At 51.8% G+C, this 23475-nt stretch overlaps 1 protein-coding gene across 1 annotated transcript; it reads right to left on the reverse strand.

Moving 5' to 3' along the window:
- Positions 1 to 695: 695 nt before the first annotated feature.
- Kcnh6 (potassium voltage-gated channel subfamily H member 6) lies at positions 696 to 23193 on the reverse strand. The gene is made up of 14 exons (XM_032913800.1): positions 23038 to 23193; positions 22057 to 22287; positions 16850 to 17011; positions 16534 to 16739; positions 13195 to 13620; positions 10068 to 10467; positions 8835 to 9034; positions 8416 to 8668; positions 5005 to 5198; positions 3903 to 3996; positions 3472 to 3494; positions 3160 to 3389; positions 2306 to 2486; positions 696 to 1520 (listed from the first exon to the last, which is right to left on the reverse strand). Exons 1-14 carry the CDS (start codon positions 23111 to 23113, stop codon positions 1239 to 1241), a joined length of 2958 nt encoding a protein of 985 aa, XP_032769691.1. The 5' UTR covers positions 23114 to 23193; the 3' UTR covers positions 696 to 1238.
- Positions 23194 to 23475: the final 282 nt, after the last annotated feature.

Below are 23475 nucleotides of genomic sequence, written 5' to 3' on the forward strand. Positions count from 1 at the left end.
TGCTTTGAATTAGCGTTGAAGTTTCACTAAGGGTACAAAGAGTGAACGTTTTAGTTCGTGTAAACACTTGTGAACGTGTGCGTGTATACTCACAGACAGACTCTGAGGCACCAAACAGAAATCGCAAAGGGAAGGAAAAATGGACTCGGGGGATGGATTTGCACTTTCTGAGAAGCAATGATGCTTTAACAGGTTTCTCGAGCGAGGTGGCATGGATTGAAACTGTGTTCTCCTTTTTCTAGTGTGCTAAGTTTACCTTTTTATTGAAATATCATTTACATATGGGGGTGCACATGTTTTTCCAACCAGCACACATTCACATACATATCGCCAGAAAGCAAATACTGACATGCCCGGAAGGCTTGCTCACGCTCTGCTAAGTGCCACAGACTCTCTGCTACCGACCCGAGACCTCTCATGAGGACAGTAAAACCGACTTCCTAAGGCTCTTTCGAAGGTTAAGAACAGCTATGTGCAGGACAGAATGGTGGAGTGCTGAACAAACACCGAAAGTGGCCATGATTCTCTATGAACACTTAGGCCGAATCTGTTTCCCTTCAGGCTTCGGAAACCCTGAGCTCAGCTGAGACAACCCTCACGTCTCCAACAGACTGGATGTGGGAAGGGTTTGGAGAAGGCCTCAGCATAAGCACAGACCTGAGGATATCTAGGAAAATTACACATCTAACCCAACATGAAATGTTCAAGACTTTATTAGCTATGTCTGCATGTCCCAGAGACTGTTATGAGAGTCTCAGGGGAAGAGGGGCTGAGGGCTGCAGCTCCCTGTCTTTTATGTCCACCACAGAGGACACCTCTAATTCCAGCCATATTAGATAGAGGCTTTTGGTAAAGGTCTGGTCAAACCTGGCCTTGGGTCTGGGCTTTTGAGGCAGTGGGTGGTTCTGAGTTGGGAGGCGACCACATGCGGCCCCAAGCAAGATTCTCCCGGAGATCTGAAGCATCTGTCTTCTCCACTGGCATCCTGTAAGCTACCTCTGAGCAACCCTCTGCCTGGCTTGCTGACTACAGGGGTCCCAAGGAGCCCGGGCCAAGTCCTGAGCCTCTTTGCTCAGACCGTCCTGGTCACCTGGCTCAGCAGTCTACAGTTTCTCTGAGGAAATGGTTTTCAGAGTTTTATGGGAGAGCTGTCTGGCCCTCCCCCGAAGGGGGCTTAACTCTCACCTCACCGTACTTAAATTCCCTCATGGTAGCCTTTACCCTGGGGTCTAAAGGCCCTAACTCCTTGTGAATCCAGGATCGGAACCGTGTCTCTGGAACTCTAGCTGCTTGGGAACTGAGCTGAGGTGTTCAGGGAGGGAGGGGAAGCGGGAACCACCCAGTCCCTGTACTTCCAGGGGACGCAGAGGTGAGGCTAGAGGTGACAGGAGACCCCCAGGTTGCTCTTGTTCTGAGGATGGCACCAGAGTTTTGTCCATTGCCATGGCCACGTGAGGTGTCCTGGGGGAGAAATTCCTGGGTGTCTGAATATGGTCGTCCAAGTCACCGTAGCTTAGGGTCTGGGAGAAAGAGAAAAGTAAAGAGTATATTGTGTGCAGAGCCCTACCCTACTTCCGGTCAGGCTGGATATATTTTCATTTTGTGCATGAATGTGTGTGTCTATGTGTGTGTTTGTATATGTGTGCGCGCGTCCACCAGTGCATGTACATGTAGAAGCCAGAGGTCAGTCTCAGATGTTGCTCAGGGGACATCTGCCTTGCTTTTGTGACAGGGTCTCTCACAAGGACCTAGGGCTTGTCAACTAGGCTAGACTGGCTGACCACTTGTCTTTACCTGATCAGCCTTGAAATTACAAGTGTACAGTACCATGCCCAGCTTTTAACACGGGTGGCGGGGGAACTCGGGTTCTCACACTTGCATGGAAAGCACTCTCCCAACCGAGCCACCTCTCCCAGCCCCTAAGCTGGATACGGATCCGCTTCAGCCTCTGGGATGGGAACGGGAAAGAGCTCTGCCTGCTCCTTATCCTCAGGGAACTGGGAACTCCTCCTGAGGGAACCTAAGGGAACCTGAGGGTCCTATCGAATCTCTCTGAGCTGTGAAGTCTGTGACCACTGTGAGGGCTCTGCCAGCACTGGTCTAGGCTGCCCCGTCAGGGGATGTAGTCTAGGCTGCCCCGTCAGGGGATGTAGTCTAGGCTGTCCTGTCAGGCAATGTAAATGATAAAACTAGCAGCAGAAGACGCAGTTCCTCATCCTACCACAGACACACTGAGGCTGAGTTGAGGGTCAGGGAATCACGCAGTTACTTTCAGGGAAACCCTGGGGATCCCGTCACCTCTCACCTGCGCAGAGGGCACATGTCCCACCAGAAGCGTAGACTCTGAACTCCGAGTCACTGAAGTTTCAGGAAACGAGGCCAGGTCACTGGAGGCAGAGGCTCCCAAGATGTAGCTGGGGCGACCCTGCGGGTGCTGAAGCAGCTGTAGGATGCGGCTGAGGTCTGATGACACTCGGGACTCCAATCTGCCAAAGCACCATGGTCAAAGTCGGGGTTCTGAGAGCAGCTCAGAGGTCAAAGATCCCTCTCACTTTTGTGACCTGACCTCTTCCTGTTGAGTGAAATTGTAACCCAGGGCCTACCTGAAGCGATATTTTCCCACTAGGATCCACACAGCCTTTGCCCAAATTTCCCTTAGCATATACCGTCTTTCATGACTAGGCATGGTGCATTCCACATTCAGTCTTAATGATGCTTTAATGGAGGTATTTTCTAATTGTACCCATTTTATAGTATGGTGAAATTGAGGCACCAAGCTGTTAGGCTCATAGCTTGCTCACCCTCTAACTTGTGAGTTACACAGCTCTGATTGGAAACCCTCCTTGCCTTCAAGCCCTCCCTATGCCATCCACAGGCAATTCCCCTTCCCAAGAACCTCTGGAATTTGTTCCTGCACATGGATGTATTTCTCCCCCCCCACACACACACCCGAAGAAGCTTCCTTAGTATATTCTAAGGTTTGCTGGAGGAAGACACTAAGTGTTATGCTCAGCAACATAGAATTAGAAACCTACCCTAAATGGATGCCATTCTAAAACCCAACCAGGCACCCAGCGATGCCCCTAAACTACCAGGAGGCGGCGCCTACCCCCAGCTGACTCCTTTGCAGCTGCCCACCCTGGCCAGGGAGGTCCTCACCTGTTCATCTGGGCTTGGAGCTGTTCTAACTTAAAGCCTAGCTCCCGAGGCCAGCAATCCAGGTCCTGTCGTGGGTTTGGGGGACTTGGGGGCATTTGCTGTAGCAATTCAGGCCAAAGTGCGGATGTGTCTGAAATGCTCAAGGAAGGGGCAGCACCTTCAGGAAAGAAGGGGACAACCTTTGCTACATCTGATTCCACAGACTGCCCCTTCTCACTAGAGCCCACGTGCTCCCCCTACTTGCCTCGGGAACTAGGTATAAGGAGTGGTTCTCCTTGCCTTGGTGCCCTGAAGACAAGGTCCTGTTCTTACGGGGCTTTCAGGACCCAACTGGGCTATCCGTGGGAGAAGAGCTGGGAGCCTCGGCTTATGGAGTGGTCAGGGTGGGGATGTCTAGTTCTGATCTCATTGTTCCTAGAGCTGAGACCTGGACAGGGGTAGGGATCGCCTGCTACCTTTTTTTTTTTTTTTTTTTTTTTTTTTAAAACATGCCTCCAGCCAGTTCTGAGGCTGATCCTGCTACCTTGATATAGAACCTCAGGCACTCAGCTAGTCCCCACCCCCGAAAAAAGCACCCAGCAACCAGTAAGCTCTCCCTCTCTGACTCATTGGACACAGGCCAGCAGGACTAGGGACAAAGATAAAGGCTTCTCTCTCTTTGCCCAAGGAAGAATCTTTTCTTATCACTGAGTGGCTGAGACAGAATAGTGGAGACACTAGAAGGAGTTAAAGGGTAGGCTGGCTGGACTCACCTGACTGACTGTCATTGAGGAAGAAGCCTTGGGGGTCTTGGTGGCCTGGGGCCTGTCGGGGTGTTGACTGGAGACCCCCATCTGCCTTGTAGGGAACAAGAGCAACAAGTGACAGGGACCAAAGCTAGGACAGGGTCTCTTTCTTTGTTCCTCCCTGTCCCCAAGCTCCCCTCTGTGGCCCTTGTAACAACTGGGTGAAAAAGTAGAAACAGGCATCTAGACACCCCAGGGGAACTCCGCAGCTTGCTTCAGGCTCTCTCCTACGAGGCTCTCAGGTAGGTAAACAGACTTGGAGGTGATGAACTTACCCACGTAACCAAGTAGAATCCCCCAGAAAAGTCTTTGGAGATGATTTTATGAACAGCAAGCCTTGAGGGTAGATGGCAAAACTCCTCCCCCACTACCTTTTCTCCAGTGTCCTGGTGGCCCACACCCCGGCATGCGCCCGTAAGTAAGTACCTCTTGGTGAACACTGGGTCTGGAACCCTCAGTCCACCAGAAATTGGCCGGTGCTTATGTGCCCTTGTGTCTTCTTTACCTCTTTAAATGAATGGCCCTTTATTTCTCCTGGGTGGCTGAGTAATAAACTTAAGGGACAGCCGTATCCCCATGCCTGGCACCAGGGGGCCTCTGGTGTCAGGTCCCATCGTCACAGCTTAGTGCCATGTGATGGAAAAGCCTGGATTTTAAAGCCAGACCATTTGAATCCACATTTTGGCTCTGCCTTTTACTAACCATATGGCTCCGGCCAATTAACTTACCCTCTCTGGTGGTCGGTTTATTCATTAAGATAATGGCCATAAGGAGAACCACGTGCAAAGGACAAGACTAAAACAACATAAAAGAAGCCCAGGATTTAGCTCACAGTAGCTGCTCATTAAATGGAAGCCTTCACCGTGGTTACTGCTATGTTTATGCATAGCGGTACAGGAGCATCTCAGCAAAGAACCCACAAGGGGTTAGAGGGAAGAGGCAGCAGTCAAACGAGTCCCCTTAGGCCAGGCAGATCAAGTCCTTAGCAGGCTGACTGGGTGCTCTCCACAACCAACCCTCTGTGACCCACCACCACCCCGGCCCACAGGCCCAGACTCACGTCCCGCAGGTTGAAGGTGACCTCCAGCTTATTCCAGAAGGTGTCTGCAAAGGCAGGGTACATGTCCAGCACCTCCAGCAGGTCTGCTCGATGGATCTTATGCAGGTCACAGTAGGTCAAGGCGCGCACATCTGCGCTAGATTTGCCTGGCCTGGCATGAAGACTGGCAGGCTCCCCAAAGATGTCATTCTTCCCTGCCAACCAGAGAGATGGCAGTTCCTCCAGGGCCTGGCCCCCTTAATGAAGACTTTCTCTCAGGACCCCTTGACTGTGATCTTCCTACCTCCCACCTCGGAGATCCCACAGAGCTGGGGCCTGGTGCTGAGGGGGTCCCTCTGAGGACAGGGCTGCATGTGCTGGCTTTCATGGAGAGGAGGATGAGGGAGGCCTTCATCAGTCCTTAGTTCCACAAAACATTCCCTCAGAGCTGCTTCTGTCCTGAGGACATGGGTTCTCTTTTTGTCTTAGCCCCTCAGAACCACCTTCCACCAGAATATCCTTTGGTTGGCCTATGTCCTTTAGTATAGTTCCCACTCTGGCCAGGGGATAGTAGGCAGTCAGGAACACTAAAAGTTCCTTGCTCAATTTCCTTCTGTTCCCCTTGACCCATTGACACTATGAAGCAGGGGACAGAGGACCCAAGGACGAAAGCTTCCAGCTTCCCTGGATAGGACCTGGAGCTTCTGTTTCTTGGTTTCCTTAATCTCTGTTGTACAAACATGGAACCAGTTTGCCCCAGCAGGGCAACCCTGGGAAGCTACCTCCCCTGTCTTCGAATGTCTTCGACCCTCAAATGCGCATAACAATGTCACCTACTCCACTGGACTGTTTGCAGGGACAGAGGTGGCCATGCTTGAAAAAGTATCCCTCAAAGCCAGAGACCCCAGAGTGCATCAACGAAAGACATAAGAGGAGATGGAGGTCACAGGGTAGGCACAGGGTAGATAGCCAAGTTAGCAGATGCAAGCATTAGGTCCCTGCAGAGGCAGGAGCTATGCGGGCAACAGGATATAAACATGAGTGAGAGACTCTCCCACAAGGGGTCCCTCAAATCCCTAATAGACAGGTACTTAGGTTGTCAAGGTTACAGAGTAAATGAATCTTGAAAGCAAATGCAACCAAGAGCTCTGGGCCATGAAAGAGGGAGGGGCTCCCACTGCCTAGCACAGTTAGGACAAGAGATACAAAGAATAAAATTCCAGGAGAAGGACCAGGCCCCAGGAGGAGGGGAATTTGGGCATGTGGTTGTTCCTGCATAGTCGAGGCTGGAGAAAAAGAGGCCAGAGTCACGAGTGCCACAGACCATGGTTTCTTTGACTCCTACTGTCCCCAGGAAAGCCCAGCCTTCTCAGCCTTGTGACACTGTTCAAGGGACACTAATAGTTCAGCAGAGAGGGTTAGAGGGGGGATAGGCATATGCCGCCAGGAGAACAAGATGAAAAATCAACCCTGTACAAGAGGCGACTGGGGCTCAGAGAAAGAAGAGACCTGCCAGGGTCACACATGAAATTCTGAGCCTTGATATCCAGGTAATGTAATAGCGACCTTCATTTTTTTAACACATGAACAATTATCTGATGTCTCTTTCTACTCAGGACAAGATGAGAGGATTTCTTATCTCCCTCTGGAACTTAAATTGGACCAGCTTCTTAATTATTAATATTAATTATCCTCCCATGTGGGTGGCATTTGTTATGTGGCTTAGGTGAAAGGAAAGGACTCACAGAGGAGTCCATGCTGCAGGCCAGACTGGAGAATGTCCGTGTCTGCCTGACAGCTGCGGGGTGAGCTCTGAAGACAAAATGGCAGCGTGACAGAAGACGGGAGTCACAGGCTGATGAGAAACAGCTGTCTAGCTGGAGCACGGAGTACCAGGGGAGAGAGACAGGACTCACAGAGTCACACGGATGGGTGAAGCCAAGGCTTTACCTTTGTCCCACGGGCCATAGGGACCTAGCAAAGGGTTCTGAGTGGATGAGGAATCTGTGCAGATGTGTAACTGTTGACTGTTGGGAGACGGGAGCACTGAGCATGTGCCTAATGTGAGGCCTCAGGAAGGGAGCTCCTGACACCTACCTAGGAGGGCCAGACCAGTGGAGGCTGGCATGGAAAGCAAATCTATCAGTAAGGGAAGCATAGTGCTCTGCACATGACTGGATGGGAGCAAAGGACCATGAACTGGCAGAATGTTCCTGCAGTTGGCTTCAGCCCAGACAGTGGAAGGGCAGGGGACAAGGCTGCCTTTGAGGGAAAGTAATGGTGTCAAGTTGGAATCTATTGCACTTGGTTTGACTTTTTAAAATCAATGTCAGTCAGTGAGTCAGTCAGTCAATCTATTCAACTATCTATCTATGGGCCTAACTATGCATCTGTCTATGTATCTACGTATCTATTTATGTATCTATCTATGTATCTATGTATCTATCTATGTATCTATCTATGTATCTATCTATGTATCTATGTATCTATGTATCTATGTATCTATCTATCTATCTATCTATCTATCTATCTATCTATCTATCCATCTATCTATCTATCTTGACAGGCTCTCTTAGAGCCCAGGTTAGCTTTGAGTGTGTATCACCATGCCTGATTAACATAGTTCTGGAGATTGCGTCCAGGCCTTCCAGCATTCTAGGCAAGCACTGTACTGAGTCACATTCCCAGCACTATGCCTGTTTCAATCTAAGGAGATACTGGGGCCAGAGCACAGCTCTGAGGGTCCTTGTGGCTCAGGTTGTGGGAGCAAGGGGCTGGCCCAGGTGAGGCTGTGAAGTGAGAAGAAAGCAGAATGCCAGCGTCAGGTGACCAGCCATTGAGGACAGGACGATGGAGAAAGGTGGGCAGAGCCGGCTGGGAGAGAACCAGGTCATGGAGACCAGGATCCAACATGTCTGAAGTCAAGGGCAAGGAAGATGCAAATAGAAGAGAGGATCCTGAGGTACTTGAAGTCAAATGACTTGTTGAAAGTTACATGACAGGCAGAGAACTGGATTAAGGATTCTTTGAGCTAGATTTAAAACTCTGGGGCTAGCAAGACTTAGTAAATTGAAGGGCTTGTGACCCTGACAACCTAGTGTGATGGTCAGAACCGATATGGTAGAAGGGACAGCCAAGTTGTTCTGTGATCTTCCTGAGGTGGTCCTGCCCAATGAGTAAGTAAATGATTTTTTGTTTTCGTTTGGTTTCTCCGTGTAGCTCTGGCTGTCCTGGAACTCACTCTGTAGACCAGGCTGGCCTTGAACTTAGAGATCTCCCTGCTGAATGCTGGGACTGAAGACATGAGTCACTACTACCTGGAAACGTCCAGAAATCTGAGCAACAGTGCCGTTAAGGATACTCATTAGGTTGAAGGCGACCCGGTAGGGCCTCTCCAGCCTCAAGCCCCTTGGTCATCCCTACCTGACCCACCTAGAATGGCCACGACCACATCATCGCGCAGGATCTCGATGGAGCCGCGGGAGATGAAGTAGAGCGTGGAGAGCACGTCGCCCAGGTGCACCAGCGTGTCCCCAGGCGGCGCGTGCGTGGTCTTGAACTTGACCGCGAGCGCGCGCAGGCACCCCTTGCTGGCGCCCCGGAAGGCGGGGCAGTGCTGCAGCAGAGCGCGGTGCAGGTGCAGGCAGATGTCCGCCTGCAGGCACTCAGGGAAGCCCTTCAGCACCTGCGGGAGGGGGGTATGGCGAGTCCCTCCGGGCACAGCTAGGGCCGTGGGCATTGTGTAAGGGTAAAGGGGTGGGGAGCAGGGGCAGACTGCACCGGGCCCTGGATCTCCCCCAGGTCATGAGTCGGGCAGCTCACCCACTCCCCATCAGGGCCGCAGGGCTCACCGCGTTCATGTCAATGCCGTTGGTGTAGGACCAGGCGTGCTGGAAATACTCTTCCAGGCGCTGCCGCAGTGGGTTGGGGATCTGGTGGAAGCGGATGAACTCCTTGACACGCAGCATCTGCGTGTGGTAGCGGGCAGTGCCCGAGTACAGGCGTTGGATGATGGCCGACACGTTGCCAAAGATGCTGGCGTACATAAGGGCTGGGGGCGGGGCGAGATGGGAATGAGGAGTTCCCGGGTGACTCCCAGCCTCACAGCCTCGGCAGGACCCCAGGGAAGGACCCCTCTCTCTCCACGGTGATAGCAGAAGCGCCAAAGACAGCACTAGCATACACGAGGGACAAAAGCCCCTGGGCTCCCCTGCCCTTCTCGTCCTGCTTGTGCCCCTAGGCTTCTTTCCGGCTTACAGGCTAGACTTCTTTGAGGAAAGAACTAGGGCGATGGTGTTTTGTTTTGTTTTGAGATTCAGGTTTGTTTTCGCCTTCAAGTAGCAAAAATATAATACAAGGAAAACTCTCTGTCTCTCCTTTTCACGCTCCCCCTTCCCTTTTCTTGTTTTTGCTTTTCTAAATACTCTGAACATGACAGCCTAATGTGTAAATTTCCCCACCACCCCTAGAGTTCTTAAACCAGGTGTTTCAGGAGGCAGGAAGTTCTGTGCAGAGACAGTGAGCTCCCAGTCTTCTAGCTGACCCTTGGGCTGGCCTTGGGGCTAGAGACCTCCTAGCTGTGGGTCTCTAGCAGGTTAAGCCCTTTGGCTTCTCCTCTGGAAACTGGGCTCCATAGAGAATTTGACTTGGACTTCTGTGCCTTGTTCCAAGGAGTGGCTGGCAGAGCCAGCCGGCCTCATGGCATGTGGTCTGTGCTAAGAACCCAGGTTATTTCTTAACTGTTGCCATCTAAATATTTTTGTTTGTTGTTCTTGAGACAAGGCCTCTTTGTAGCCCTGACTCTCCCGGAACTAGCTCTGTAGACCAGGCTGGCCTCAAACTCGGAGATCTGTATGCTTCTGTCTCCCAAGTGTTGGGACTAAAGGCGTGTGCCACTACTGCCTGGTCACCATCTAAATTTTAAAAATAATTTTTAAACAAAGGCCCTTTGTGTCCTGCAAATGGCTCGGCCTAAAGCAATGTCTAAACAGTTGCTAAAATCTGTATATGAGTGGTACGCACCTATACACAAGTCTGCATGCCTTACACATGAAGTACCCTGTACAGCCCAAGGTCCCACTCACAGCCAATGAGCATGACGCAGATAGAGAAGACCTTCTCAGAGTTGGTGTTGGGTGACACGTTGCCGAAGCCCACACTGGTAAGGCTGCTGAAGGTGAAGTAGAGGGCGGTGACATACTTGTCCTGGACAGAGGGTCCCGAGGCTGGGTCGCTGCCATTATAGTGCTTGCCAAGCTGTGCACCCAGGCTGTCCAGCCAGCCAATCTTGGGCTCCAAGTAGGGTCGCTCCACGTTGCCGATGGCGTACCAGATACAGGCCAGCCAGTGCGCAATGAGCGCGAAAGTACACATGAGCAGGAAGAGTACCGCGGCCCCGTATTCAGAATAGCGGTCCAGCTTCCGGGCCACGCGCACCAGCCGCAGGAGGCGCGCCGTCTTCAGTAACCCAATCAAGGTGGTGGTCTAGGGGCAGAGAAAGGTGGAGAAAGTCAGCTCTTGAAAGGGTATATTCAGGCTTATGTCTGTTCTTTTGTATTTGTTACCACACAGTCATTCCACAAACACTCAGGAAATAGCAGGCACTTGGCCATGGGATGTAAGAGGCTCAAGGACTTCTCAGGCAAAGTGTAGCAGCATTCTGGCTGCTAGGAGAGAAATCGCATGGGAGCAAGAAGGAAGGAGAGGTCAAGTCTGCAAATGTAGGTCAGGGAAGGCTTCATAGAGATGACATAGAGTACGTCATTGAGAATGAAGCTAGGGGGGTTGGGGATTTAGCTCAGTGGTAGAGCGCTTGCCTAGCAAGCGCAAGGCCCTGGGTTCGGTCCCCAGCTCCGAAAAAAAAAAGAAAGAAAGAAAAGAAAAAAAAAGAATGAAGCTAGGGGTCTGGAGAGATGGCTCAGTGGTTAAGAGCACTGACTGTTCTTCCAGGGGTCCTGAGTTCAATTCCCAGCACCCACATGGTGGCTCACAACCATCTGTAATGGGATCTGATATCTTCTTCTGGTATGTCTGAAGATAGCGACAAGTGTACTCACATATATAAAATAAATAAATCTTAAAGATTAAAAGAAGAATGAAGCTAGTTCTCCAGGCAAGCAGGAGGAAGGAGGAAGGGGTGCTCTTGGTACAGGACCACAGAAACATAGAGGCATGAAATGGTATGGAAATCAACTGGGACCCTTGCACCTGAAGAGTAGGAGGTGACAGACAATGAGAAAGGAGTCTGGGGAGGTGTGTATGGCAGCTCTAGTGGGCGTGAAGACCCGTGAAGATCTTGGTTTTAACTCCAAGGGCTATGGGAAGTTATGAGGGCGAAACGGAAGGTCTCAGTGTAGGCAGTGGGAGCAGAGGGGAAAGGAGCAGACTTGAAAATGGTCCAGAGTTGTATGTAGGAGTGGTATGTAGGAGTAGTATGTAGGAGTAGTATGTAGGAGTAGTATGTAGGAGTAGTATGTAGGAGTTGTATGTAGGAGTTGTATGTAGGAGTTGTATGTAGGAATTGTATGTAGGAGTTGTATGTAGGAGTAGTATGTGGGAGTTGTATGTGGGGTTGTATGTGGGAGTTGTATGTGGGGAGTAGTATGTAGGAGTAGTATGTAGGGTAGTATGTGGGAGTAGTATGTGGGGTTGTGTGTAGGAGTGGTATGTAGGGAGTGTGTGGGAGTAGTGTGTGGGGTTGTATGTAGGAGTAGTATGTGGGAGTGGTATGTAGGGGTAGTATGTGGGAGTAGTATGTAGGAGTTGTATGTAGGGGTTGTATGTGGGGTTGTATGTGGGAGTAGTATGTGGGGTTGTATGCAGGGTTGTGTGGGGTTGTATGTGGGGTAGTATGTAGGGGGTGGTATGTAGGAGTGGTATGTGGGAGTAGTGTGTAGGGGTTGTGTGGGGTAGTATGTGGGAGTGGTGTGTGGGGAGTATGTGGGGGTAGTATGTGGGGTTGTATGTGGGGTAGTGTGTGGGGGTGTGTGGGGTTGTATGTGGGAGTGGTATGTGGGAGTGGTATGTGGGGTGGTATGTGGGGTTGTATGTGGGGGTATGTGGGAGTAGTATGTGGGGTTGTATGTGGGGTGTGTCTTGGGGAGTAGTATGTGTGGGGTAGTATGTGGGGTTGTGTGTGGGGTGGTATGTGGGGGTTGTATGTGGGGTGGTATGTGGGGTGGTGTATGGGAGTGGTATGTGGGGTTGTATATGGGGTTGTATGGGGTGGTATGTAGGGGTTGTATGTGGGGTGTATGTGGGGTTGTGTAGGGGTGGTATGTGGGGTGGTGTGTATGGGGTGGTATGTGGGGTTGTATGGGGGTGGTATGTAGGGTGGTATGTGGGGTGGTATGTGGGGTTATGGGGGTTGTATGGGGTAGTATGTGGGGTTGTATGTGGGGTTGTATGGGGGTTGTATGTGGGGTAGTATGTAGGAGTGGTATGTAGGAGTGGTATGTAGGAGGTATGTAGGAGTTGTATGTAGGAGTAGTATGTAGGAGTAGTATGTAGGAGTTGTATGTAGGAGTAGTATGTAGGAGTAGTATGTAGGAGTAGTATGTAGGAGTAGTATGTAGGAGTAGTATGTAGGAGTAGTATGTAGGAGTAGTATGTAGGAGTAGTATGTAGGAGTAGTATGTAGGAGTAGTATGTAGGAGTAGTATGTAGGAGTAGTATGTAGGAGTTGTATGTAGGAGTAGTATGTAGGAGTAGTATGTAGGAATTGTGTGTAGGAGTTGTATGTAGGAGTAGTATGTCGGACAGGCAGGGTGACAGTGGTTGGGAACCCTGAAGAGCAAATAGCATGAAAACGTTCTCACATTACCCACAGGAAGCAGAGCGGGGGTAGAGAAGTGTCGAGGCAAGAAGAGACGTGGGGATCCACAGGTGTATGCACATGCAGCCTGTGTGTCCCCTTTCTAACTCCTCGGTGACAATGGCACAGAAGGTAACATAAGGAGTTGGGATTATACTACGTGCGTGCCACAGAGGGCAGAATTCTAGACCAACTGGCAGCCTAATCCTCTAATTGGACTTACTTAGAGAGATGGGTGGAGGGATGGTCCCCAGGTCTACAGGCATATAGTTTTTCCCTGTTTGGCAGATGTCTGAGCCCCCTCTGCTTCCATTGGCTGTCTGTGTCAGTGATGTGCATCACAGCTATGAGGCAGGGAGGGTCCAGCACGGCTGCAGGCATGGGTCACATGTGCTCACCTCATCTGAGCCAGTGCGGAAGATAAGCAGGTCAAAGGGGATGGCAGCCACCATGTCAATGAGGAACCAGCCCTTGAAATAGTGGACAGCGATGCGTCGTGGGTGGCTGACCACCTCATCATTAGTGTTGACGTAGGTGGTTCGGAAGTTGATGACGATGTCCACGACAAACATGATATCCACGATGAGGTCCACCACGGTGAGCGGGCTGCAGGTATAGCCACAGGTACCGCGCTGTGATTCGTCCTGATCGCTGAGTAGAAAGGCGGCAGAGTAGGGCGTGAAGACCGCTGTATAGATGACTAAGAGCAAGATGAGCCAGTCCCACACGGCCTTGAAGGGGCTGTAGTGCAGAATGGTGCCTCGGTGGATACGCGGTGCTTGTAGCTTGTACTCTGGCAGCACGTCTGCACCTAGGGACAGGACCTGGGGTGGAAGCCATGGGCGGTCAGTGGGGACGGCCAGGGCTAGTAAGACAGGTCTATGGGGAGAATTGAGGAGGAGAGCTGTCACAAAGTCATGAAAGGTAGAGGGACAAAGGAAGGGTACATGAGGGACAGGTATGTCAGGAGTGGGTGGGGCAGAGAGAGAGAGAGAGAGAGAGAGAGAGAGAGAGGAGGGGGAGGGGGGGGGAGAGGGGGAGGGAGAGGGGGAGAGAGGGAGAGAGGGAGAGAGAGAGGAGAGGGAGGGAGAGGGAGAGAGGGAGAGACAGAGAGAGAGAGAGAGAGAGAGAGAGAGAGAGAGAGAGAGAGAGAGAGAGAGAGCGCAAGCGAGCAGGGCTCTGCCACATGGTTGATCCCTGGAAGCACACAAGCTTTTTCAGAAACAACTCTTCTTGGGGTGAGTAGGACCAGGCCTATGTTTTAAGGGAGAGCCTGGGGCTGGAGAGTGGCTCAGCCGTTAAAGGCTGGGCTCACAATCAAAAATATAAGGAAGAGCCTGGGCTGAGCCAGTTTGCTGGGCTGGTTGTCTTCGATAGGCTTTGAGTGGCCACTGGTGCTTGCTTACTTGTCTGTCTTAGTGCTAAGGGTTAAAACTAGGGCCTTATTACACATGGTGAACAAGTGCTCTACCACTGAGCTAGCTGGGGCTGAAGTTTGGGAATCTTGATGGGAACAAGTCACTTCCAGTACAGTCTTTCTTCCTGAGGGCCCATGAGGCTCCTCCCTGGCTCAGTCCTCCGTCTGGAAACTCAACACGCCCTGGGCTCCACGGAGCTCCATCTACACCACTGATGAGTCACCTCCGTCCGTTCGTCCTGGTGCCTCCGAGACTGTAGCAATGGGCGGTTGCTAAGACAGACCGACAATCCCAGCTGCCTAACAGGAAGCAAAGCGGCCGGGGTATCAGGAAGGGCATGTGGTTTTGAAGCCAGACACCCGAGCTAAACTCCAGGGTTTCTATTTGTTCCTTCTGTGCCTCAAGGCAAGCCTAGTGACCTGTGAGCCCCTGGTCCCTCGTGGGTAGGATGGACAACAAACGGCATTGGAATGTGGTTAAGCAGGATGTATCTGTCTGCTTCTAGGGCAGTGGTCCTCAACCTTCCTTTTTAAAAGTTTTATTATTTATTTATTTATTTGGTCCTCAACCTTCCTAATGCCACAACTCTTTAATACGGCTCCTCATGTTTTAGTGAGCCTCCCTCCCCAACCATAACATTCTTTCATCACTACTCCCTAACTGTAATTTTGTGATTGTTAGAAATCCTAAGGTACGTGTTTGATACTTAGGATGTCTGATATGTGATTTCCCCCCCCAAGGGGTCGCGACCCACAGGTTGAGAACCACTGTTCCTGACTTTCCCGACGCCACTGTCCGACTTTGACACTGTTCGGATAAGGATGGATCAAGGGGGGATTGAACGTCTCCGCGCACTCCTCCACCCTCAGTGCTGTTATAAGGAAAGCAGTCGGGCTGGGCTCTGATCTTGCAGGCAAGATCATCAGGAGAATGGGATCACAGGACCAAGGAAATCCGTCTAAGAACTGATTTCCGCTAAAATGGTACCAAACTGGCAGCCTGACCCCTCAGTGGGAGCCGCAGTGTTCTGCTGGGCTCAGCTCTTGTTCATCATTTACTTCCTCAGGGATCCACTTGGGATCTCACACAGACTTGGATCCTCTTTTTTTTTTTTTTTTTTTTTTTCTTTTCTTTTCTTTTTTTCGAAGCTGGGGACCGAACCCAGGGCCTTGCGCTTGCTAGGCAAGCGCTCTACCACTGAGCTAAATCCCCAACCCCAGATCCTCTTTTTCTTTCATTTTTTTTCTCTACCCTTCTATGCAGCCCTGACTGCACAGTCAGCCCTGGGTTCATGTGCACTTTTGGTCAGGACCCACCAAAGTAACCCTGGCAGCTGAACTCGGCTGCAAAGCAGGTCCTGTTGCCGCACCCCAGGATACCAGAGCTCTCCTCACTGCCAGGCCTTTTCTTAATCCTGTCTGTGAGGCTAAATGGTCTCCTCCGTGGCTGGTGCCGACACAGGCTATGCTTCAGATGAGAAGGGGCAGGAAAAAAGATCATCTCATCCCCTCTGCAGTCCCTTGCGTGCCCTAGGCTCTTCTCTACGGCTTCACAGAGCCCCTTCTGTCTCCTGGGCTGGCACTACTTAACGTCAATGGGTCCTCAGAGACTATTCGATCTAACTCTTTCCTGTATATGATAGCTCTGAGGCCCAAAGGTAGGGGTGTCCTTCAGCCAAGGATCTTGGTGACTCGAGTCTCAAGCAGGGTTCTATTCAATTCCCCCTGGAAGAATAAGGCCCCTTAGAAGGAACTGTGTGGTCGCCTGAAGCAGAGGATCCAGTAGGGGACATTTGCCAAATAGGAGATGCACAGGAGGGACATTTAGAATTAGAGGTTCCAGTCCTATCCCACTTCTGCCAGGCTTTCTATTTGCATCCTGAGGTGAGGCGTGGTCATCAAGGCTCATCCCATCCCTCCTTCCTCTCCTTGTCTTTGCACAGGCTTGACCCTCTGTGCCACCCTTGCCTTGTGATTGCAGAGCCACAGGCAGGCCCCGAGGTAACCTGTGTGCTTTCTCTTCCCGGCATCTCCAGGCCTAGAAGGTACTCGCAGGCCTTGCTCACCTCAGCCTCTGCTGATTTCAGGCCTCAGGGATGTGGCTTTAGGGCAGGCCTTCACGTCTCAAGAGTCAGACTCAAGCTGTACAAGAGGAGGCTGAGGACTCAGACCAAGATGTGTGGGGGTGGAGGGTATGGGGGCGGGGCAGGTTGGACAAGTCACATCTCCCTACTTAGTCACGACCTCAGAAGAGCTGAGGTCCAAGGGACCCAGGGAGTCTGACACAACCCACCACTGCCCCTGTCCCGCAGACCCATACCTGGGTGACTTTTTCAGTGACATTCTGTGTCCGCTCCACCACCTTGTGGGGAGCGATGATCTCAATCTCCGTGGTGGAGCCTGAGCGGTGCTTCTCCAGGTTGAATTCCACGAAGTTGAGTGTGAACTGCGGAATCTGGCTGATGGTTCTGTACTTGCCCCTGCCTGGGCCAGGCCCCTGTCCACTCGGCCTGCTGTGAGAGCCCTCTGAAACCAGGGTCAAGATTAGAGCCAGAGCAGCCAAGGCTTTGGGGGGAGGGTGGCCTTGAATCTCCCTTACCCCCTCCCCACCGCTGTTACCCACTGACGGCACTCACCAGAACCCAGGAAGCTATGTGACAACAACCGTTGGGTCAGGCTGCGGCTGCTGCTCTTGGCCAGGAGCTGGGCCAGGTCCTCGAAATTGAGGATAAACATGATGACTGCCCCGTCCTCATTCTTCACGGGGACCACATCCACCAGGCAGCGGAAGCTGGAGGCTGCAAACCCCATTGGCAGGGATAGGGCCTGTCACTGAGGAACCCCTTTCCTGCAGTGGCTAAGGAAGGGCCTGGTGAAGGTCAAGTGAAGGGCATCCACTGGACAGTGACCAGAGTTATTTGGCAGAGGGTAGGTGAAGCTGTCCAGCAGGTGCCACCCCCACCCCCCGCCTCCACAGGGCAGAGCAGCTCATTAGGAGATAGTGTAGCATCAGATCCAAGCCCGTGCTCAGGCCTCAGTTCAGGGCTTAGCTCTGAGGTTTGCTTCTGTGGTAATTAAGGCTTAGCAGATGGGGGGTGGATTAAGTGGGGAGGTGAGGGAGGGCATGCCATCCTCCTGTAGCTCTGGCTGGCCCTAGGCTCAGCTCCCGTATAGCCATCCCACAAAAGACGCCTGCTTCCCCTGCCGTTGGAAGGAACTTGCTAGGAACACATCAAGTGCTGGGCATGGAGCCAATTGGCACATTAGGCCTGAGAAGGCTCTGGGAGCAGGCAAAATGAGGGTTCTGAGAAACTGATTTGCTGGAGCTGGCAGGGGACTCGGGGTGAGGACCCCTGGTTTCTCTGCAGATAAGAGGTCGGGGGCAGGGAGGGGGAGGAAAGGTCTCACTTTTGAAAATAGAGCTGGAATAGCAAGTCCAAGCAGAGGCTGTGGCCAATGAGTAGACAGAGGGTAGGGGGTGGGGCTAGAGAGAGAGGGAGAAGGCCATGGAATAAAGCTCTTAGCATCCTAGGTCCAACTGTTGGCACCTTATGTCTCCGGCCACACTACTTGCTTTTGCCCTAGGGTCTCATCACTGGCAGGTGAGTCATGTTGAGTCGCAAGGCTGCCTATCTCAGAGTCCAGCCTGGGAGCAGGCACCCCTCAGGTGTACTGTATCTATTCACTCTAACTATTGTTACGTGTCAGTTCCGAAAGGCAAGATCCCCAGGGACAGCAGGCTCAGGTGACCATGCAGATTGGAAAGCCAAGCTGCTTTTCCAGAGGGCAGGTTTAGGTCTGTGTCACCTGTCCCAGGGATTGATGACAGAGCCAGTGACTGGAAGGACAATGGATCCAAGCCGTGGGGGTAGGAACACTGTCGCTGTAGGGACCACTGGGACTGCTTTTCACCAGACTCCATACTTAGCACTCAACTTCCCAAGCTAGGGTGCAGCTGTTTCCCCTTCCCCCTCCCCTCTCTCTCCCCCTCCCCTCCCCCATCTTCCTTCCCACTTTCCTCCTGGGAGCAGGAATCTCCTAGATCAGGATCAGATTCCTGGACTCCCAGGCACCAGGAAGCCATCTGCCAGCTGCTGCCTGGGCCCGGGGGAGACATCCACACCAGAGACACTGCCTGCCTGTTGAGCCACTCCTGGGCTCATAGAGTGACGACTCTGGCCAGCTTGGGGCCCAGTCCCTAAGACCACACTATGCTCTCAGTCTCTCTGGCCCTGGGGAAATGAACCTAATACCATGTGAGGAGTAGAGCTGGGCAGAAGTGCGGGTGCTCTGGACTTCCTGTGCCTCTAGGGGTTCCCAGGGCCATCTTCAACCGGTTGCACCCCACTGACGCAGTCCTGGGATGGACCCTTGTATTAGTAAGAGCTGGGGAGTTGGTAGGGTTCTCATGTGACTTCCCGTGTTCCACCCACCATGCCGGCGGCAGCAGATGAGAGGATTTGAAAAAAGCAGGAGTGCTTTCTCTCCCTACACCTTACCTGTGACTCAGAACCCACAAGCAACTGGCTGAGTAGAAGAGGGAATTGTCCTTGACTGTATTGAGGAGTGGCAGCATTCCAGCATCTGTCCCTGGAGGAGCAGCCAGCCTCTGCCTGATTCTTCCTCCGAGAAGTTCCTCTCAGCATATACTCCTCTGATCCAGAGGAGTTGTCTGGCCCCTAGATCACCCCACTTCTTTCTGTTCTTCCACTCCTTGGCTATGTTCATCTTGTTTCTCTCAATTCATGTCCCTCCCCCATAGTTTTACCTTTTGGGAGTCTGAGGTTGAAACCCAGGATATCATGCATGCAAGACAAATGCTTTACCACCATGCCGCACCCCTTGCCCTGTCCCTATCTCTTTATGTGCACCTCGCTTAGCTCTGGGCTGAGAGACCTTAGGAGAATGATGCTGCTACCGGACGCAGCTGCATCCTGCTGCTCTCTGTGTTGCCATCCCAACATTTGTAGGTTAGTGCGTGGAAAGCACAGGAGGGAGAATGGGGACAGCCCTGTCCTTCTCGTTTGGGCTCATCAGAGCGTAGGATGTGGTGAAGGTAGGCAGACTAGGCCCTTTGACCTGTGTCTGTTAGGGTAAGGGTGAGGGATCTGAGTACAGTTATTGGCTCTGGCCTCGCCATGGCCTCCCTCCCTCAGCTGTTAGGATTTTTCTTTTCCTGACAAAGGGAAGCAGGGGGGAAAGGCCTTGATTTTGAGGGTTTTCTGACAGGGAGGTGACCTTGCAGATACACAACTGTAGCTCTGTGAATAGACTGAGGACATAGAGATCGACTTTTCAGTAGACCACCCTTTTAAAAGGAAAGAAGAAGCCAGGAGGTGGTGGTGCCCATCTTCAATCCCAGTGCTTTGGAGTCAGAGGTAAGTGGATCTCTGAGTTTGAGTCCAGCCTGGTCTACAGAGTGAGTCCCAGGACAGCCAAGGCTACATAGTGAGACCATGTCTCGAAACAAAACAAAGCAAAACAAAACAAAACAAAAATAAGAGGAGATTATAAATAAACCAGTTGGAGATGTTCGGGACCCCTTCCCTAAGCCCTGATGTCAGAGTTGAGGCAGAGAGGAAGAAAGAAAGGCTGTTAGGGTGCCTTTCAGCAGAACTGTGCGATGCACAGGAATATGGTTTTTAAATCATATTTAAAAATCACATGGTAGGAGTGGGCTGTTAATGTGGACATAAATTATCTGAGCACCACAGGGCAATGTGGGCTCTCTTCTTGGTTTCAGGCCAATTCAGGATGGTCCAGGTGGTCAGAGGCTTAGATAACAACAGGACCAGGAAGGCCTGAAGGCAGAAGGATGCAGGCTGGAACTGTGGCGCATCAGATATGTGGGAAATTTTCTCCTTTGACCCAGAGCCAGTCTCCAAGACTAGGTTCCCAGGATCCTTTCTGTTAGCTAACGAACCTTGACAGACTTCTGAAAACCCGAATCTTGATCTGAGGGGCCAAGATTTGGTCTCAAACTCTGTCCTTTGTCCAGACACCTACGAGGCCTGGAAGCCCAGGAGTCCATGACTGTTCCTCACCCTCTGGGGTGCATGTAGAGCTCTAGGGTCAAGGAAAGAAACAGAACGGACGTACTATCTTGGCACCTCCACTTCCTGCTGTCCCGTCTTGTTCCTCTGGGACCCTTCTCACTCCTCTGACTGTCACCTTTTCCTTGCAATGATGTGAAGAGGTGAAGTCACAGCTTTTAAAAATATTCTGACTCCATTAACCCTGTGAGTACAGCCAACCTAAGCCAGATGCTTTCCAGGCCTCCTGTTCTTTGCCTCTATCCCAGCACTTCCCATCTGCAACTCACTTGGCTAGCAGCAGAAAGGAACAGCCAGGGGTGTGGCCAAGATCCAAGTTGAGAAGCCCTCAGAATCCTGTAAACACACACACACACACACACACACACACACACACACATGTATACATACATGCATGCACACACACACACATACACACATGCATATGCACATGCCTACATGCATGCCTACATGCATGCATATGTACATAGTCACACACATGCACACACATATATACACACATGCATGCATACACACATGCACATGTATGTGCATATACACATGTTCACACATGCATACACACATCCATGCATACATGCATGCATACACACCTACCCACGACACACAGGCATGCATACACACACACACACACACAAACAGGCACAGGCACATATAGTCATGTTCCATGCACACACCAAAGCTCTGGAAGTTAGGCTCTTAGCACCCCTTAGTTCCAATCTAGAGGTGCCTGCCCTGTTTGTACTCATGCTTTTTCCCAGGGGGCAACATCTCTCTTCTGGGTGTTTTTTTCCCCCAAACTTCTGCTCCCAAGCATGGAGAGAGTTGAAGTCCTTTTTTTCTTAGGATTACTCCAAATCAACATCTCTGGCAGAGGGTTCAAGAGACTTGGGATTCCAGTTGCCCCCTGTAATGAGGCAAGAGCCCTCCACACCCGGAAATAAAGGGAGTTATTTAAGCCAATGGTTCTTAAAATTGGCAGCAAATCAGAACCACTGGGGAGGTTTGTTTGGTTTTTTTTTTTTTTTCCAGATACACCTGCCTGGCTTTACCTTGCACCTTCTGAGTCAGCCTCTCTCTAGGGAAGGTATGTTTTGCAAAACATGCCCCAGGTAATTCTGGTGCAGGACCAGTTTTGGGGGGAGACACTGGTGATTTCCAAGAGACTCAGTTTCTGGTTGTAGTCCCATACCCTCATCCACTGAGGGAGATGCGAAGGCTGCTGAGCTTTTGGCCCCCATCCCTTAGCTTATGTTTCTGTTGTACTTTCCAAGGGCTTGGGCAACACTTAAACACAAAGTCCGTCTAGGCAAGCCTAGGAGGCCTGGGAGGCATCTAGGTTACAGCGAACCTGACTATCTTCCCAAACCACCAGACTCAGTCTTCTTTTCCAGCTACAGCCCCTACCCACTGGTTAGCCATAGAGACCTTGGGGGACTGACTCCTCCCTTAATCCCCAGAGCAGATGAGGGAAGGTTAATTTCCATCCTAGCTGCTTGACAGCTGGGGCTGGCAGTGACAGAGTAGGTAGCTGGGAGCTGGGGGAGGGAAAGTGGAGCAAGAGGCTCTGTTCTAGACCAGTACCAATAGTTGTCTCAGCCCAGTCTCAAGACCCTTAGAAGACATAGCATGCAATTTTCATTGCCTCACTCTAATAACAATGAAGCTAAGGCCCAGAGTAGGGATAGAATTTGTCCAGGCTCTTTGGCTCCTAGGTCAGACCCTTCTCCCGGGACACCCCATAATAGATGAGAAAGATAGCCTGTAGAACCCTTGGCCCAACTGTGTCTCACCGTCCTTTCGATAGTAGAGGATGTCCACCTTGCACTCTTCAGCCCCAAGCAGGGCCTGAGCCAAGCGGGACACAGCACTGCTTGGAGTGTTCGGGCCCGTGAGGAAATCACAAGTACAGGGCCGCTGCATCACCTCCACACGGGAGTAGCCAAAGAGTTCGCAGAAGCCATCGTTGCAGTAAATGATGGCACAGTTCTCCATCTGCGCATTGGCAATCAGGAACTTCCGACCTGGAGTGGAAGGTAAGAGGTTAGCAAAACTGTGGCAGCCAGAAGTGGGTAGCCAGGAGAGGAAGATTATAGGGACTGACGGTAGCTGAGGAGAGGGTTTATATGCAGGAGCAGGCAGAGACCAGAATGAGGAAGGTGGAGGTCAGGGATAGGGAGGGTGGGAGGACCAAGAGTCCTGGGGGAAGGTCATTCCTTCTGGGAGCACAGAGGGGCGGGAAGGAGGTGGAGAAGAGAAAAGTAGGGGTGTGGGGGAGAAGAAAAGTAAGGGTGGGGGGGCTAGGCTTGGGGGATGTGGGAAGACCAGGACAACTAGGGTCAGTAGAGTGGGGAGAAGACCCCAGGACTCTGGGAACAGTAGAGGGAGTCCAGACCAGAAAGCAGGACTGTGACCAGGAAGTCAGACCTGCTCTTTGGGTGAAAAGCAGGAAGTCAAGCAAACCTCTAGGAGAGCATGAATGGTCTGGAGGGGTAAGTGGAGAGTGACTGAGAGGGGAGGCCAGGGTTTGGGACACCAAGAAAACTGCTATAGGGAGGTAGAAGAAGAGCTGCATTCTGCCTAGACACAGAACATATGGAGGAGGTGTTGGGGACATCAAAATGAAAGATTTTGTATTCAGAAATACCCCCTTCTCAGCCCCACAGTCCTGCCCTTTCCTTTTACCCCATCAGAAGTTAGTGAAGAGTTTGGCCCCTCCTGCCATCCAACCCACACTGCAGAGTCTCCTCCACACCCCAAAACCTCACACTTACTCTGGCCTTCAAACTTGCGGATGATGGTGTCCAAGTAAGTGTTTTGGGGAGCAACGTGGCCCCTGCGGACTGGCATCTTTCCGTAACAGCACTTGCTGGGAGTTACCCGCGCCCTGGCTCCTGGCGTCTCCGGCAGTTCTGGGGCTCAACAGCGTCGGGCTGGGGTGGGCGCCGCCCCCGGGGAGGGCTGTCGGGGCCCCGCCCGTCCTCCAGTGTCTGCCCTCCCCGCCCTCTCTAGTCCTCCTGCTCCCACAGCTCGGCGCTCCTCCTCCAAGAGGCTAGCGCCCGGGAGCTGTCCGCGGCGTGGTGCTGAAATAAGCCAAGGGATGGGGCAGTAAGGCGGGTGATCAGGACAAGGACAAATTCTCTGATCCGTGAGGGGCTCTGAATCCTAGGGAGATGGGCAGGCGTCCTGGACCTGGGATACTCTGAAGAACT

Source organism: Rattus rattus, chromosome 9 (assembly GCF_011064425.1).
Source record: "Rattus rattus isolate New Zealand chromosome 9, Rrattus_CSIRO_v1, whole genome shotgun sequence".
In the NCBI taxonomy this organism is placed as follows: Eukaryota; Metazoa; Chordata; class Mammalia; order Rodentia; family Muridae; genus Rattus; species Rattus rattus.